General features: G+C 37.7%; 1 protein-coding gene across 1 annotated transcript in view; it reads left to right on the plus strand.

Annotated features, from left to right (window-relative positions):
• The window catches only part of LOC127876377 (C2 domain-containing protein 3-like), a 61,473-nt gene that overhangs the window by 28,273 nt on the left and 14,210 nt on the right, over positions 1 to 18,990 (plus strand). Inside the window, exons 22-36 of the mRNA XM_052421555.1 lie at positions 1,088 to 1,146; positions 1,771 to 1,917; positions 2,494 to 2,622; positions 3,879 to 3,973; positions 4,890 to 5,069; positions 6,848 to 6,937; positions 8,473 to 8,758; positions 9,438 to 9,569; positions 10,054 to 10,293; positions 11,543 to 11,683; positions 12,170 to 12,281; positions 12,584 to 12,742; positions 13,923 to 14,022; positions 14,882 to 15,132; positions 17,236 to 17,444. Coding sequence (XP_052277515.1) covers positions 1,088 to 1,146; positions 1,771 to 1,917; positions 2,494 to 2,622; positions 3,879 to 3,973; positions 4,890 to 5,069; positions 6,848 to 6,937; positions 8,473 to 8,758; positions 9,438 to 9,569; positions 10,054 to 10,293; positions 11,543 to 11,683; positions 12,170 to 12,281; positions 12,584 to 12,742; positions 13,923 to 14,022; positions 14,882 to 15,132; positions 17,236 to 17,444 — 2,330 coding nt within the window. The remainder of the gene's footprint in view (positions 1 to 1,087; positions 1,147 to 1,770; positions 1,918 to 2,493; positions 2,623 to 3,878; positions 3,974 to 4,889; positions 5,070 to 6,847; positions 6,938 to 8,472; positions 8,759 to 9,437; positions 9,570 to 10,053; positions 10,294 to 11,542; positions 11,684 to 12,169; positions 12,282 to 12,583; positions 12,743 to 13,922; positions 14,023 to 14,881; positions 15,133 to 17,235; positions 17,445 to 18,990) is intronic.

Here is an 18,990-nt window from a genome sequence, read left to right on the forward strand (position 1 = left end):
ATCCAATCTTTATGAAATTTGGTCAGAATGTTTATCTTGATGAAATCTGGGTTGGGATTTTATTTGGGTCATCTGGGGTCAAAAACTAGGTCACTAGGTCAGATAATAGAAAAACCTTGTGTAGACATTAGAGATCACAGTTTTCATCCAACCTTTATGAAATTTGGTCAGAATTCTTGATGAAATCTGGGTGGGATTGTATTTGGGTCATCTGGGGTAAAAATCTAGGTCAAATAAATAGAAAAACCTTGTGTTGACAATAGAGGTCACAGTTTTCATCCAATATTTATGAACTGTGGTCAGAATGTTTATCTTGATGAAATCTGGATTGGGATTGTATATGGGTCATCTAGAGTCAGGAACTAGGTCACTAGGTCAAATCATAGAAAAACATTGTGTAGACAATAGAGGTCATAGTTTTCATCTGATCTTAATGAGTCAGGTGAGCGATTCAGGGCCATCATGGCCCTCTTGTTTTAGTAATTGCACCCTCTACTGTACTTTATTGTTAAGAAGTGAGATAAATTGAATAGTTCAATTCACAACACTATCGTGTTTATTTCCCCTACCTATGTTGTATTTAATGAAGTCATTCACACTTGGGGTTTACCGTTTATTTTGGTCAGTTCTTGTGTTCATTAATTGTTAGCAGTTGACACTCTTTCCAAATTTCTAGTCAGTTTTGATTGTTTATATATATGAATATTTTTGTTATGCTCAAACGATCTATGCTCCTATAGGGATTTAAATATCATAAATGGCTATAATACAGTAAATCGATAGTTAACGATGTTGTCATTTTTCATAATTGTCTTATATTAATTATATCAAACAATTATGGACAATATAAGGAGATACTCCTCTAGTTGTGCCTTCTTAAGAAACTGTGTGAAAATTAATTCTTCTATGAAAATATTACTCAAGATATGTTGTGAAATAACTGAACATTTGCACAATATATTAAATACATTTTAAGGTCAGGGCAAGTAAATTTATGGCCAGTACAAGTGAAATTTTAAGGATTTAGTTTGACTGAAGAACTCGATGTAAAAAATGTGTCAAGCCCTGCATCCATATATGTTTTTAGACAAGATTTGCTACACCAAGGAGAAACAGTGCCTGCACAGATAGGAACAGAAGCTGTCGGTAAGTGTTTAAATACCCATGTCCTCAAAGTTGTCAACAAAGCCCTTTTCCATTCAATTTATTTTTCTGTTATGATTGATTCCTTTTGTTCTCTTCGAGCAACGTAAACATATTGATTATGATTGATGTTTTCTTTAAGTAAAATCCATATTAGGGACTGGTATTGATGCTTTCTTTCAGTAAACGTATTTGAGAAGTAATTTATGCTATCTTTTTGTTCACATATTTGAGATAGTGATTACTGCTCTCTTCTTGTGGAGCATATATTTGAGATAGCAATCAATATTCTCTTTCTGTGGAGCACATATTTGAGATACTGATTGATGCACTCTTTCAGTGGAGCACTTATTAGAGATACTGATTGATGCTCTCTTTTAGTGGGGCACTTATTAGAGATAGTGATTGATGCACTCTTTCAGTGGGGCAAACATTTGAGATAGTTATTGCTGATCTCTTTATATGGAGAACACATTTGAGATAGTGACTGATGCCCTCTTTCAGTGGAGCACATATTTGAGATAGTGATTTCTGCTGTCTTTCAGTGGAGCACATATTTGAGATAGTAATTTCTGCTGTCTTTCAGTGGAGCACATATTTGAGATAGTGATTTCTGCTGTCTTTCAGTGGAGCACATATTTGAGATAGTGATTGAAGGTGTGCGGGGCCTGACGATGGAGGACATGATCTGGGGAGAGGCGGACTGTTTTGTGCAGTATCATTTCCCTGCCCAGCAGCAGACAGCGCCCCCTGGGGCCCCGGTTATCAGGCATGGTGAGCATGTGCAGAGGTTTAAACCTATCTGCTCAGAAACAAAGTGAAAATGACTATATGCAGCCTGCATAAAACCAGAACAGCCTGCGAGTAACTGGCAGTCTGTTCAGGTTTTGTGCTGTTTGCTGCTTATCTGTATGTTAGTGTTGGAAATGAAGCCTTTAAAACTTCAATCTAGTCAAAAAGGTCTGTTATTGAATTCGATCTTCAAAGGGAATACAGATTTGTCAAAGTGCCTATGTTTGTGGCAAAGGGTTAAGATCACATGTTTAATTTGTAGTTTTGCCTCCGTGTCTCGAAAGTGCTTAAGTATGTTTTTTCAAGATTATTCTATGCTCATTATTTTCATACGGTAATAAAGTTTAAATGTTTTACTATTGATTCATTATTAGTTCAAATTTATAATTATTTATAGGCAAGTTATGAAATATAATGCTGTTTTGAAATATATTAAGTTACAGCTCAAAATTAGTTGATAAGTTCTGCAGTGGTTACAATATAAGAGTTGATGTTTGCTTGCCCAAACTGCATATATGGATGACTTCTTAAAGGGTATTGATAATATTGATGTTTCAGCTGTCCCTACAATGAAAGCATTCCGGACTGCCACAACACTGTGTATAGCCGACCCTACATTCCACGACGTTACTCGACATAGGATTCTGTTGCCACAAGGAACCCCCGTGCAGAGAGAACTACTCACAGGTGAGGGTTCAGGGATATGAGCCGCGTTCTGAGAAAACTGGGCTTAATGCACGTGCTGTAACAAGTTAGTTGTTACAGAACTCAAGCCATAACTCTAAACATCTAATAATTTCTTATATATATCTCATATTGTATTTTTACTTAGTAGTTGTTAAATGAATAATTATAGGCTATGTTTATATTGCAAATGCAATATTATTATGACTAAAATAATTTATTGTATGTTTACTTGGCCATTGCCAAGTATCAATGTTAGGCTAATATAGCCTATGCAATATAATAGTTGAAATGTGATTTTATTCACCAGCAATTTACTGGGTAACTGTTGAAACTGTTTTTAATTATTAATTGATGTGTTGTTATTTTGCAGTTTTTGCTTATGCTTTAGATAAGCATGATTCTGAAAAATCACCGTCCAGGTCGTGCTAAAACCTTAACATGGGCTCTAAATTCAAAGTTCTTCCACCTACAACTTTGAAACTTCATATGTAGATGCAATTTGATGTGTTCTACATGCCCATTTTTGGGTCACTAGGTCAAAGGTCAAGGTCACTGTTGCCTCTTATATAAAACTTTTGACAAGCTGTCATTTATTCAAAACTGCACCCACAGCTGTGCGTTGGCACCCGCTAATATTTTCAAATATTAAGTAAAATGCGATGGGACCAGAACGTTTGTCTGATTCTGGTTTAGAGATGATCTGATTGAGGTGGTTTAAAGGGACCTTTTCATGTTATGGTAAATTGACAAAATAAAAGGATTCCCAAATTTTCGTTGTAGTTATGATATTTGTGAGGAAACAGTAATACTGAACATTTACCATGCTCTAAAATATCCATTATATGCATGTTTTGACGATTTAAAAACCTGAAAATTATCAAGCGTTGCAAGGCTAAAGATTGAATAATTTGGAGAGTTCTGTTGTTGTCGTTATATTTTGTGATACTACAAAAATTGCTGTTATAGAGTGTAAAATACATCACTGATTGTATGAGCTCGGTTGGCCAAGTGGTCTAAGTGTTAGACTTTTGCTCCAGGGGTTAGTGGTTTGAGTCCAGTTGAGGGTTACTTTGTTCCTTTCTTTAATTTTATTCTAGTTTTTTACTGGGGATTTTTAGGTCCAATGTGTACTTTTATTTATATAAAGCATTTAATGACAACTTTCAATATCTGGCAAAATCTGTGAAAAGGTCCCTTTAATGTTGTATCTACAATCCTACATTTGGTACTTGACTGTTGCCTGTGTTTATCCTCAGCATGTGGGAACTCAGGCAGTGGGGGCGGTGGTCTGCCCTTTGAGCTGTGGTGCCGATACTACCATCCTAATGTGAGGGACCAGTGTATGGCTAAGGTAGGACTTCAGTGGATTATCAGAAATACATATGAGCTGTGCTCTATGAAAAGGGGGTTTAATGCATGTGCATAAAGTGTCGTCCCAGATAAGCATGTGCAGTCTGCACAGGCTTATCAGGACCGACACTTTTGGCCTAAACAAGATTTTTGCTAAGAAGTGACTTTCTTGAAACGAAAAATGTCATAAAAGCGGAAAGTGTCGTCCCTGATTAGCCTGTGGGGACTGCACAGGCTAATCTGGGATGACACTTTATGCACATGCATTAAACCCCTTTTTCCCAGAGCACGGCCCATATATACATTTTATGTATACGCACAAAGAATATGTTTGTAGGCCCCACAGGGTGGGAGGCATTAACTTTTGCACTTGTAAGTCCGTCTGTCCACATGTACGTACTGAAGCTTTTGAAGGTATTTTCAACTCCTTTTTAAAATTAACATTTAAATTAAGGGCACTAAAAAAAGATATTTTATGGTATGGTTCTTTTCTTGTATTTTTTATTAATTTGATTGAATTTTGATTCCTACCAGTTTGAACATTTGTCTCTTTGTCTGCTGTAGTATATACATATATATAGGATATGTCTGTGTCAAAAAATTTGTTGCTGGAGCATAATTGTCTGGAACACAAATTAATAAAAAATACAAAGAAAGGTGCATACCGTAAAATAATTTTTTGAGTGCCCTTAATTTAAATGTAACCAGCAATAGATACATTTTGTATACATTCAAACCTGAGAAGTGCTCATGAAATTTATGATTCCTGTCTTTGTTGAACGTGAAAAGGGCTATTACATAGATAAAAAGGGCTCTCTCATCTAGTGTCAATAAAAAGGTCTTTAACATAATAGATGTGATGGGATTTCACTCATCACACAAATTTCGTATATATATTGCCCGACTTTCCAAACCAGGCCAATTTGCCGCTGGCCAAGCTGTGTGCCATGGTGACAATGCAGAAGAGAGGCGAGCCCTCCGTACAGACGTTCTCCTTCCCCCTGCAACACGTGGGTGGTGGTGGTAGCCCTGGTAACGAGAGGCAGAATGCAGGCCTCATTGATGTCACCATTCACTACAAGAATCAGGCTGTTCAGGTAAGGTGGTGTTTTCACCTTGGAATTAACATTTCATAAAAGTTGCAGATAAGTTCTAGTTGTACAGGAATAGGCTGTACCGGGATAACTTTGGATTGGGATGAACTGAGTCTTAAATAAGAAAAATTAACTCAAATCAGAAAATGAAGTTATGTTATTGTTGTCTTGAATCACCTTAAAATAGAGGATATAAGATGTGTTTTTTTACATAATACTTGCTTAGGTTCATTTCATTGAGCTTAATAGGGAGATGAAATGAATGTTGCCATGCAAAAAAAAAAGAATTTTTACTTTTTTTAGATTGGGAATGGGTCCCCATTTTCGCCCCAAAATGGACAAGAAATGTGTGTTTTTTTTATGTCCCCCACTATAGTAGTGGGGGACATATTGTTTTTGCCCTGTCTGTTGGTTGGTCTGTTGGTTGGTTTGCATCAACTTTAACATTTTGCAATAACTTTTGCTATATTGAAGATAGCAACTTCATATTTGGCATGCATGTGTATCTCATTCAGCTGCACATTTTGAGTGGTGAAAGGTCAAGGTCAAGGTCATCCTTCAAGGTCAGAGGTCAAATATATGTGACCAAAATCGCTCATTTTATGAATACTTTTGCAATATTATAGATAGCAACTTGATATTTGGCATGCATGTGTATCTCATGGAGCTGCACATTTTGAGTGGTGAAAGGTCAAGGTCAAGGTCATCCTTCAAGGTCAGAGGTCAAATATATGTGGCCCAAATCGCTTATTTTATTAATACTTTTGCAAAATTGAAGATAGCAACTTGATATTTTGCATGCATGTGTATCTCATGGAACTGCACATTTTGAGTGGTGAAAGGTCAAGGTTAAGGTCATCCTTCAAGGTCAGAGGTCAAATATATGTGGCCCAAATCGCTTATTTTATGAATACTTTTGCAATATTGAAGATAGCAACTTGATATTTGGCATGCATGTGTATCTCATGGAGCTGCACATTTTGAGTGGTGAAAGGTCAAGGTCATCCTTCAAGGTCAAATATATTTCTCACCATATTTTACGATTTAAATACTGTTCATATTGGTAAAAACAGTTATTTTTGTATTAAGACAATTTTAGAACATCATTTTAATTGCCATCTTTTAATGCCCCACAATGTACTGATGGTAAGCGACACATCCGTTGGTGTGGCAATCTGCACAAAGTTAACCTCAAACATCAATGATGCTTACTTCAAATCTTTCTTGGATTGCAGTTGCATTTAAGCACTATCAACACACTAACATCACCCAAACCTCAATTTGAACTTGACGCTAACCTCATTTTGGACTTAAACTAATTCAGAAGGTCCAACAGTTGATTAACCCAAAATGATGTGTTTCAGCTCACCTGACTTCATGATTTATTGAAGTTGGTATACATGTTGTAAATTATATAAATATGGTAGGCATGTTGACGATAAATCCTTTTCAACATTTATCCTGAATGAAGTAACGACATGTGATTTTCAAATGTATGAGCCACGTTCTGAGAAAACTGGGCTTAATGCATGTGCGTAAAGTGTCGTCCCAGATTAGCCTGTGCAGTCCGCACAGGCTAATCAGGGACGACACTTTCCGCTTTTATGTTATTTTAAGTTTCAAGGAAGTCCCTCTTTACCAAAAATCAAGTTTAGGCGGAAATTGTTGTCCCTGATTAGCCTGTGCGGACTGCACAGGCTAATCTGGGACGACACTTTAAGCATATGCATTATGCCCAGTTTTCTCAGAACACGACTCATTTCTACTTTTCGTTTTCACAGTCTGAGACAGGGGTGGCAGCTGCTAATAAGAACCTGTCAGGTGCCCAGGTGTGTGTCTCGGTTGGAGTGCTCAGAGCATGCGGTCTCAAGGTAGGTACCATGGTTTTTAATATTTAAGCTACAACATCTAATGTAGCTCACTAGAAATAGGCATTGATAGGAATTACACAAAATAATCGACAATTAAAGAAAGAGTCGTGTAAATTAAAATTGTCAGATGTTTGCACAAAAAATTGACGCATTCTGGCCTAAGTGAATCGCTTATTGCCTTTGTAATGCTTTTTTGGGGGGAGCATATAGTTGCTGCTTCGTCCGTCCGTCTGTGCACAATTTTTGTCAGGGCTATTTCTCAGCAACTAATGACCGGAATTCAATAAAACTTTATGGTAGCTTCACTACCAAGAGGAGATGTGCATATTATCAGCGGGTTCTGGTCGGATGATTTTTCACAGAGTTATGGCCCTTTGAAATTTTCCATTAACTGTACATATAATGCAATTCTTGTCCGGGCTATTTCTCAGCAACTTATGACCGGAATTCAATGAAACTTTATGGGAAGCTTCACTACCAAGAGGAGATGTGCATATTATCAGCGGGTTCTGGTCGGATGGTTTTTCACAGAGTTATGGCCCTTTGAAATTCCATTAACTGTACATATAGTGCAATTCTTGTCTGGGCTATTTCTCAGAAACTAATGACCAGAATTCAATGAAACTTTATGGGATGCTTCACTACCAAGAGGAGATGTGCATATTATCAGCCGGTTCTGGTCGGATGATTTTTCACAGAGTTATGGCCCTTTGAAATTTTCCATTAACTGTACATATAGTGCAATTCTTGTCCGGGCTTTATCTCAGCAACTAATGACCAGAATTCAACGAATCTTTATGGGAAGCTTCACTATCAAGAGGAGATGTGCATATTATCAGCCGGTTCTGGTCGGATGATTTTTTACCGAGCTATGGCCCTTTGAAATTTTCCATTGTACATATAGTGCAATTCTTGTCCGAGCTATTTCTCAGCAACTTATTACGGGAATTCAATGAAACTTTATGGGAGGCTTCACTATCAACAGGAGATGTGCATATTATCAGCCGGTTATGGTCTGATGATTTTTCACAGAGTTATGGCCCTTTGAAATTTTCCATTGTATATATAGTGCAATTCTTGTCTGGGCTATTTCTCAGCAACTTATCACGGGAATTCAATGACACTGTATGGGAAGCTTCACTACCAACAGGAGATGTGCATATTATCAGCGGGGTATGGTCGGATGATTTTTCCCAGAGTTATGGCCCTTTTAAATTTTCAATAAACTGTACATATAGTGTAATTCTTGTCCGGGCTATTTCTCCCCAACTACTGACTGGACTTCAATGAAGCTTTCTGGGAAGCTTAACTTCCGTGAGGAGATGCGCATGTTATATGTGGGTTCTGGTCGGATGATTTATTTAGAGGGTTATGGCCCTTTGAAATTTTTAAGTTGCTAAACCATCCATCGTATTATTTTGTCCAAAGTTATGCCCCACAAGATGTTTCCTTTTATCTGAATATATAGTGCAATATTTTGACAAAAAAAAACTTTGGGGAGCATCACCCGTCTCCGACGGTTTCTTGTTTTCCAGGCAGCTGCTGAGATTGCTGCCTCTCACGACCAGGGCATGCAATACCCGGCTGAAGTGGGTGTTAACACTTATATCAGGGTCAAGCTGACCTTCCTGGGGTCGGAAGGGGAGAGAATCACGCGAACTGTGGCCCGGTCGTTCGCCCCGGAGTTCTCTCACTTCATGGACTTCCCTTGCCCTCTGTTGTGGACAGAGGCAAACTCGGATGCGATGTGCTTGGCAGAGCTGCTGGAGACGGCGGAGGCTTCGTTTGAGGTGTGGCACCAGGTGCCCGGAATGTCCCCTGGTAAGCTGCACATGAAATGATCATTGGAATCATGGTCTGGGAAAATTGTGCCAAGTGCATGTGCCAGAGACAACACTTTTCCACTTAAATGAAATTTTTTGTGAAAAGAAAGTCTCGATCTCTAACTGTAAATATAGTTAAGACGGAAAGCGGACAAGCTAATCTGCGATAATTCTTTACGCTTATGCATTAAGCCCAGTTTTTTCAGAATGAGGCTCATCGAAACTAATATAGCATAAACATGTGTGTGGGGGGGTGTGGTGATTTATATACTTTTTATACATGCAGATTTTTCTTTCCCATTCAGAGAATTTATTATTGATAGGCCTCAAGTTTGGGGGAAATAATTTCACAATGGGAAACCAAAAAAAAAGGATAAAATTAAAGATAAATTCAGATGTTATGAGAAGAAAATGCCAGATTTTCATGAGATCAAATTTGTTCAAGGCAGATAACTACATGTATATGTAAGTGAAATTATCATTAACCACGGATAAAGACAAATGCACAACCTGCTGTTTTGAAGCGTTTTATAAAAGTAAGCCGAGTTTTTAATTTGTTTACAAGTATATTTCAGTGTATTTTGTTCCGTCATGATTAACACGAAATTTTGATATGTTTGTAAATAAAAAACAACATTTTCTTTGCAAAAACCCCTCATGCTGTTATGCAATTTCAGAGCTGGATCGGGAATTAAATGCTCTAATGGCAGAAGGCACTGTTAAAGGAAGAAACCTAGTGGAGAAAACAGGGGACGTTTTACTGGGCACTACTACCCTGCCACTGGTTATGCTGCTCTCAAACAGGACTGGTAATGGGCTTTTAAGGTTTTCACTTAAAACTATGTTGCTAACAAAGAACAATGCATTTTGTCTAACATCAATACTGCTTAGTAAAAGCTTTATTACTTGCATGGATATTATCTATGAATTTTCCAAACTCACCCACATCACCTGACCTCATTTTCACCTTGACCTACTTTTGGACTACCTCAGAAGGTCATCATGTTTGGTTAACCCGTATTTATTGTTAGATTAACATCATTACTTCTTACTGTAAAACTTTGACGATTCACCAACACTCTGCACACTTACATAAAATAAGACTTCTTACTGACCTTGACATTGGCCTAATTTTGGCTTAGATTTATTTATATGGGCCAATGATTCTATACTGACGAGGCTCACACCATGGGCATCAGTGTTTATTGATTGAAGTTTCATGTTTTATTATTAATTATACTTTAAATTTTCTTACATTTGAATGATAAACATTTGCATAATGTGTTTATTTAGGAATAAATGGCTGGTTCCCAATCAAGATTCCTGTATCAGCATGGAACCAGTCAGACAATGATAGGGAACCAGACGAAGTTAGACCGGGCACCAGCGGGCTGTCAAGAGTGGGTGGGGGACTGGAGATATCAGTGAAGTTTGCCCACCACGAGGACAGGGAACGTGTGATACACGCAGCTCGGGGTGTGGGATGGTCGCCAGTGGATCTTGATGTAGAACAGGATGATTGGGAGAGCGAAGGTAGGGTTTACATTTGTATACATTGCCAATGCAGTTTGATAGGGTTATTGAAGTCACTATGTTAGTAAGTCTTTTAAATGGTTGCTCTTATTTTAAGGTCAGTCTACGAAAAATGTTATACATTTGTGAAGTGAACGTATTCGATATTTTTCTATCTATTAATTGAAATTTCAAATATTTCAATAACACTAAGTTTAAGAATGCAAGACCCTTATTTTTATGCACACTGATCAACATATTTTTTTTTATAATTTCCTTTTGGAAATAGCAAACAAAGCAGTACAGGGGTATTATTGGCAATGCTCTTGCTTGCTGTTGATTATCTTTAATATATAGCTTACATAATCTTTCAGATTTTATGCTGCTGGTTTTGTGTTGTCTCTAATTTAACTGATATTTTATTTTATGTTTTATCAGAAAATAAAAATAAAATAATTATTTTCTGGGTGATAACACAAAGTATCACAACTTGGAAGGTCGTGAGTTAAGATATCGGTATGCCCGCATTATAACAAGCGAGCATTTACCCGGCACACTGTCCAACTGTAAGTCTGTCTGTCCGTCCAACTATATGTTTTAATATTTGTGCATCTGAACAAAAATTCACGTCCCAACCAAAACTTTTTCATATATTGATAGATATGAAATAAGTGGGCACAAATATAAGCCAACATAAGTCAATGTTTTGTATGTAACACTCGTCTCTCTGCCATAAGGTCACACTAATAGGTCAAAGGTCAAATTTTGTTGCAAAGCAGCTTGAAATTTGTAGTCATAGCCATAACCTTTTCATATATTGATGGATTTGGAAATATTTTTGCATTAATGTTAATCATCCTAAGACAAACTGTCCTGTGTAACACTCATCTCCCCACCTGAAAGGTCAAGGTTTCACTTTGAGGTCAAAGGTCAGATATTGCCATAAAACAGCTTGTCTTGACTCTAACTTTGTTATTCATAATTTATAAATTACCCATTATGACCACCATAAGGGGGCAGAGTGTTTCTTGTATATTCCCTCTCTGTGCCTCAAAGGTTAAGGAAACACTTTTTGGGTCAAAAGTCAAATTTTCCCTATCACAGATTGTTTTTGACATAAGGAGAGATTTTAGGCAAAAGTGGAATGTGAGGCCATCGATGTCCTATGGCCACATGTCTCATTTATAGGGAAATGCTTATGAAGAACTTTATTTATAATAATGAATCATGTAATATCACACAGATAATAAACACATATCCCGTATTTTAGATGAGGATAGCAACCGGTATCACCATGTGAGCATCACCATCGACCAAGTGAGCTTCCCTCTACAGAATGCACTGATTGCAGGCCAGAACACACTTGACAAGACAGCACAGTGTTACGTGCGGTACAAGTTCTATGACAAAGGTTGGTACGGTATTTTGTTGTTATACAGAGCTGGGCACTTTTATGGTTACAAATGAACTGCAAAAAAGCGATGTTAATTGTGAAAATTATAATTTGTAGTTTATTTTGTGTTGTCCAGTGATTATCATTGTATTTTTTTTCAGATTTTGTTTCACACCCTTAAATGCAATATTACATTTACTAAGAATGGAAAACATTCACAAATAAAAATATTTATTATATGCATGTTTTAAATCATAACAAAACACATGCTTTATCTATCCCAGTTAAACAAGTTCACAGACTCTGAGGACACAAGCCAAATTTTGAAATGATCAATACATTTGTGTAATTTCAATTTGCTACACATAAAAGTAACAACAAAATGTTGTGAGCCCTGCTTAGCTTTGACTGACAGAACAGATTTTGAATAAAATCTTGTTGATCATATATCTTTCGTATATCTAGCGTTCTGTCAATGCGTTCCCTATCTATTCCCTGTTACAGCTGCAGTGATGTCCAAGTTCTGTCCAGTGTCGGTCACTAGCGATGGCTACATCACCGCTCAGCCCAAGAACAGACACGATCTGCAGATACCTGACAGCTCCATGTTCAGATGGTATGAAACCTTGAATGGCATGTAGTGATCATGCTTCATTTTTGTGTTCACTCAAAGCAAACGAGCCTTGCTCTGTGAAAAGGGGGTTTAATTCATATGGGTAAAGTGTTGTCCCAGGTTAGCCTGTGCAGTCTGCATGGGCTAATCTGGGACGACACTTTCCACCTTTACTGAATTTTTGCGAAGAAGAGATTTCCTTTAAACAGAAAATATCTTAAACTGAAACAAACATAGAAGTCACCCTGGGGGCTGTTATTACGGAATATACAATATATACAATTACACATTGGTTTGATGTTCAGGTACCTGAGAGAGGAGCGCCTAGAGGTACAGCTCTGGGTGACCTACGGGGCCCGCCAAGGGGACACTGAGAGGCCCCGACACAGGGACAAGCTCATTGGCACTGCCTATGTTGCCATGGAGACACTGGGGGACCAGCGCAGGAAACAGCACAGGGTCAGGTATGAACAGATACAGGGACAGGTGTAAAACCTATGTACTTCGAGTTTAATAGCTATCTTGATTATTAGCTTATTTAACACTATATTCACTACTTCACTGCATCTTCAAGTAAATCTGATTCTGTTTCGCAGTATTTGACAACATTTCAGTCACACATAAAGACTGTGTGCTAACCTATTCTGTACAAACTTTGATGATCTCAATGGTTAGACCTGACATTACTTTTTCATGTCCCTGAAGGAGGGCATGTAGTGATCGGACCATCCGTCCGTCTGTCCGTCTTTCCGTCACACTTTGCGTTTAGGTTTCGCGTTTAGGTTTTGCAAAATGCTCATAACTTCTATGTCCCTTCACATAGCAACTTGATATTTGGCATGCATGTGTATCTCATGGAGCTGCACATTTTGAGTGGTGAAAGGTCAAGGTCATCCTTCAAGGTCAAATGTCAAAAAAACATGTATCAAAGCGGCGCAGAAGGGGGCATTGTGTTTCTGACAAACACATCTCTTGTTTGTATCAACTTCTGAAGAAATTAAATATAATGAATTTTGTAACTTCTCCACTGCATATTGAATGGATGTAAATATATTTCATGGAAAATATGTAAATGTAGGTATAGTATTAATAAATGCACATATTTGAACCACAAATGTTATGCCACAAATCACATTGTAATGTGTCATTGTGATCTAAATGTTATTCCATTGGTTAAGGCTTAAAAAATCTGGATTAAAAAGTATGATGGAATCACTTTAGCATTATGCTAACTGAATTACAAAGTCATGTCAAGTGATTAAATGATATGTAGATACAAATAACATAGCTTTACTATGAAGAATAATTATGTGCACTTGAATCAAGCATGAAGTTAATAAACTTATTGTGATTAATTGTGATTTAACATGAGTACCAAGAAGTTGAAAATAAACTATTTTATTCAATACAAACTTGTGAAATATAGACAGAATTCTGTGAGAAATGTGGTATTCAAATGATTTTTTTAGGATTCCCTATTTTAAACAGAAAATTGAACAGATTCTTAGCGATGCCAAACTCAAAGCAATTTAATGATGTCATTACTTTGATGTCTTGATGATGAACTAAAATGATGAACCCTCAAGAATAAAATATGATTTTTTTAAACAAAATCCACAAACATCCCTATGCTTTGTTCCTCAGCGGGATGTTTCCATTGTTCAAGCCTGGTGCTTGCAGCCTAGGTGGGGGCTACATTCGAGCGCACATCACCACTAAGCCACAGTTTGGAAGGAAACAACAGGTGTGTACTACAGTAGACAGTCTTGGATTGTCATTCACTGGTTTAAAGTGATACTCTTTCTTTTAAGACTATTTATTTAAAATTTAAAGAGCTACTCACTCACCATTCTTTGACGTTGGCATAATGCTCTGGTTATGATTTGCATTGAACAACTCTCCATAATTACTATAGACGTTCAATTGAAACTCTACACATGTCCTCCAAGGTCATGGGGTCTCTGACCAGGCATTAAGGCTTTGACCAACAATTTAATAGTAATTTGAGAATCGTGCAAAAATGGATCTTATGTCATATGCGGCCAGTGTAGCACCAGATGAGCCTGAACCTGTGCGTGGTCAGAAGCTACTCAGGCTGCCATAAAGTCATGCTAGTTTTTTTGTCTCATAAGCAGACAGGGTAGCATCTGACCGGACTGCGTCGATGCTACGCTGGTTTTGAGCTGTGCTGGATGAATGTGGCATTAGACTAATTTTCGCATGACACAGATCTTACTAGACCCCAGCTCTGGACAATGGGGTTAAATAGTTAAGGATTTAATTAGGCCTTTAAGAGACAGGGTTTTGTCATGACGGGACACTGTTTTCTCCACTAAGCCGTTTTTTGACAAAACTGGGCTTAATGCATGTGCGTAAAGTGTTGTCCCAGATTAGCCTGTGCAGTTCGCACAGGTTTATCAGGGACAACACTTTCCGCTTTTATGATATCTTTAGTTTCAAGGAAGTCCCTCCTTACCGAAAATCAAGTTTAGGCGGAAAGTGTCGTCCCTGATTAGCCTGTGCGGACTGCACAGGCTAATCTGGGATGACACTACGCACATGCATTAAGCCCAGTTTTCTCAGAACAAGGCTTCACTTCACAGTCAGAGGGCCAGGAAGGGCTCATAACCCTGGATGGAGAGGATATTGATGTGGACTACGATCCAGACGACAGCTTCCACCAGATTGTCAGCAGAAAACCATCTCGACCCAGCTCTCCTGCTAAGGAAGTCAAAAAAGGTGCGGAGGTAACAACTATGGAGGAGAGTGAGGAAAAGGAGACAACTCCAACATTTACTGCTGTCGTTCAAGTTGAGAGAGCTCTTCATCTGCCGCATATGCATGATAAACTAAAGTAAGATATACTGTGGTGTGTTTCTTGCGTGATGTAAATAGTCAACAAAAATATGATTGAAATATTTGTTAGTTTTTAGCTCATCTATTTATTTTTTTTAATTATGACATATTGTCATCACCTTGGCGTCGGCGTCCGGTTAAGTTTTGTGTTTAGGTCCATTTTTCTTAGAAAGTATCAATGCTATTGCATTCAAATTTGGTACACTTACTTACTATCATGAGGGGACTGGGCAGGCAAAGTGAGATAACTCTGGCATGCATTTTGACAGAACTATGTGCCTATTTTATACTTAGAAAATTTAAAATTTGGTTAAGTTTTGTGTTTAGGTCCATTTTATTCCTTAAGTATCAAAGCTATTGCTTTCATACTTGCAACACTTACTAACTATCATAAGGGGACTGTGCAGGCAAAGTTATGTAGCTCTGACTGGCATTTTGACAGAATTATGTGCCCTTTTTATACTTAGAAAATTGAAAATTTGGTTTAGTTTTGTGTTTAGGTCCACTTTATTCCTAAAGTATCAAAGCTATTGCTTTCATACTTGTAACACTTACTAACTATCTTAAGGGCACTGTACAGGCAAAGTTTTTTAACTCTGACTGGCATTTTGACAGAATTATGGGCCCTTTATATTTAGAAATTGAAAAATTGATTTAAGTTTTGTGTTTTGGTCCACTTTATTCCTAAAGTATCATAGATATTGCTTTCATACTTGGAACACTCGCACACTATCATAAGGGGACAGTACAGGACACTTGTCATAACTCTGGTTGTCATTTTGACGGAATTATGGCCCTTTTTTGACTTCGTATCTTTGAATATATGTTTACATTTTGTGTTTAGATCGACTTTACTTCTGAAGTATCAAGGCCATTGCTTTCAAACTTTAAATACTTTCATGCTTTCATGAGGGTAATGTACCTGGCAAGTTGAATTTTACCTTGACCTTTGAATGACCTTGACTCTCAAGGTCAAATTATTAAATTTTGCTTCCCATAACTTCTTTATTTATGATTAGATTTGATTGATACTTTGACATAACAACTCTTACCTGACATACCACAATAGACTCAACCCGAACCATCCCCCACGCCCCCACACCCCAGAATCCCCCCCCCCGCATTTTTTTTTTCATTTTTTTTTATCATCTAATAACTGACTACACCCTCACACTATACCCCCCCACCCCCCACCCCCAATTTTTTTTTAAAAAACAATTTTTTTATTTGTTTAATTTTTTTTGCATTTTTTTCCCTATTTTTGGAATATAATGTAATAAATGGCCACACACCCACACTATACACCCCTCTCCGCCCCACCCCTCCCTCCTTTGTGATTGAAGTATTGAGATAGGTCCCTTCACCCTTCAAGAAAAATAGATGAGCAGTCTGCACTCGCAAGGCGGTGCTCTTGTTTGTAAATAAGATCTTCCTCACATGTCTATAATGTAAGTACAAGTTTAGTTGCGTTTTAAGTGTATTCAGAAGTAATGAGGAGAAATTTGCACTGAAATGTTCTGCAGTGATGATATTTTTAGCTCGGCTGTTTTCGGAGAAAACTCGAGGTATTGTCATAGCCAGTTCGTCGTGTTGTGTCGTCCACGTCGTGCTAAAACCTTTACATTTTGTCAAGGTTTTGAAAATTGGCTCTTAAATCAAAGTGCTTCAACCTACAACTTTAAAACTTGGTATGTAGCTGCACCTTGATTAGTTCTACATGCCACACCCATTTTTGGGTCACTAGGTCAAAGGTCAAGGTCACTGTGACCTCTAAAAATTTTTTTTATAAAAATCTGACAAGCTTTCATTTATTCACAACTGCACCTGCAGCAGAGCATGGCACCTGTTATGTGGTGCTCTTGTTTAACATATAACTATAATTTCTATTCCATTTTTTCTTTTAACCCATCATGTAAATCATTGCTGTAAGTAACCAGCATCATACTAATATGCAAAGAACACTCATTTAGGCCCTTAAGACTGATAACAGATTAGAATTTTGTGTGTTTTTCTTAAGACAAAAAGGCTTTTACTTTGTGAATGCACCGACTTGTTATGAAGAACACAACAACAACATACACATTCTTCGTTGATATTTCAGGGGAGAGGACTACCTCCCCAACACATACGTGTCCTACCCGACTGCTGAGAGCGCTATCCAGTCATATACGAGCATTTTCCACGGGGCAGACAACCCAGTGTGGGACCACGAACACGAGACTTGCCTCTCCACAGAGATGTTGACCCAGGAGAACAAGCACCTTGTGTTTAAAGTGTGGCACAAACCTGACGGGGCACCAAAAAGTCCTGGTAAATTAGCAAAATGATGGAACAAAATGTCACTTCACAGGTGGGACAGAGCAACAAAATGTCATGGAGAATTTTCAAGCTTTTGATTGTAACAATAATTTTTAATAGAGGATACCCCTCCCCCCCCCCCCAAAAAAAAAGAAAGCATTGTGATTCAAAGTTCAGGATTGGATGTGACTTTGTTGATTCAAAACTTTCTGGACAAAATGAAAGGTTTTATTTTATTCTGTTCATTTAAGTTGAGATGTTTTATAATATTCTTGCATGGTTTGGATTCTGTCAAACGTTTATGAGATGATATCTTCAGAAAGACAGACAAGTAGACTCTTCCTGCTTATTTGAAATTTTGTCATATTTTTAGCTCACCTGAGCACAATGTGCTCAGGGTGAGCTTTTGAGATCACCTTTTGTCCGTTGTGCGTTGTGCCGCGTCAACATTTGCCTTCTTTACACTATAGAGGCCACATTTATTGTCCTATCTTCATGAAATTTGGTCAGAAGATTTGTCCTAATGATATCTTGGATGAGTTCGAAAATGGTTTCGCTTGCTTGAAAAACATGGCCACGATGGAGCAGGGAATTTTTCCTTATATGGCTATATATGGCTTTAGTAAAACCTTGTTAACGCTCTAGAGGCCACATTTATTGTCCAATCTTAATGAAACTTGGTCAGAAGATTCATCCCAAAAATATGTTGGACGCAATCGAAAATGGTTGCGTTTGCTTGAAAAACATGGCTGCCAAGGGGCGGGGCATTTTTCCTTATATGGCTATAGTAAAATCTTGTTAACACTATAGGGGCCACATTTATTATCCGATCTTCATTAAACTTGGTCAGAAGATTCATCCCAACAATATCTTGGACAAATTTAAAAATGATGCAGGTTGGTTGAAAAACATGGCTGCAAGGGGGGGGGGGCATTTTTCCTCATATGGCTATAGTAAAACCTTGTTAACACACTATAGAGGCCACATTTATTTTCCGATCTTCATGAAACTTGGTCAGAGATTTGTCCCAATGATATCTTGGATGAGTTTCAAAATTATTTTGGTTGCTTTAAAAACATGGCCACCAGGGGACGGGGCATTTTTCCTAATATGGCTATATATGGCTTTAGTAAAACATTGTTAACACTCTAGAGGCCACATTTATTTCCAATCTTCATGAAATTTGGTCAGAAGATTGGTCTCAATGATATCTTGGATGAGTTCGAAAATAGTTACGTTTGCTTGCAAAACATGGCTGCCAAGGGGCGCTTTTTTCCTTATATGGCTATATATGGCTATAGTAAAATCTTGTTAACACTCTATAGGCCACATTTATTGTCCAATCTTCATGAAACTTAGTCAGAAAATTCATCCCAATAATATCTCGGACGAGTTCAAAAATGATGCTGGTTGGTTGAAAAACATGGCCGCCAGGGAGCGTGGCATTTTTCCTTATATGGCTTTTCTAGTAAAACCTTGTTAACACTCTAGAGGCCACATTTATTTTACAATCTTCATGAAACTTGGTCAGAAGATTTGTCCTAATGATATCTTGGAT

The sequence above is a fragment of the Dreissena polymorpha genome, chromosome 4, assembly GCF_020536995.1.
Source record: "Dreissena polymorpha isolate Duluth1 chromosome 4, UMN_Dpol_1.0, whole genome shotgun sequence".
Lineage (NCBI taxonomy): Eukaryota > Metazoa > Mollusca > Bivalvia > Myida > Dreissenidae > Dreissena > Dreissena polymorpha.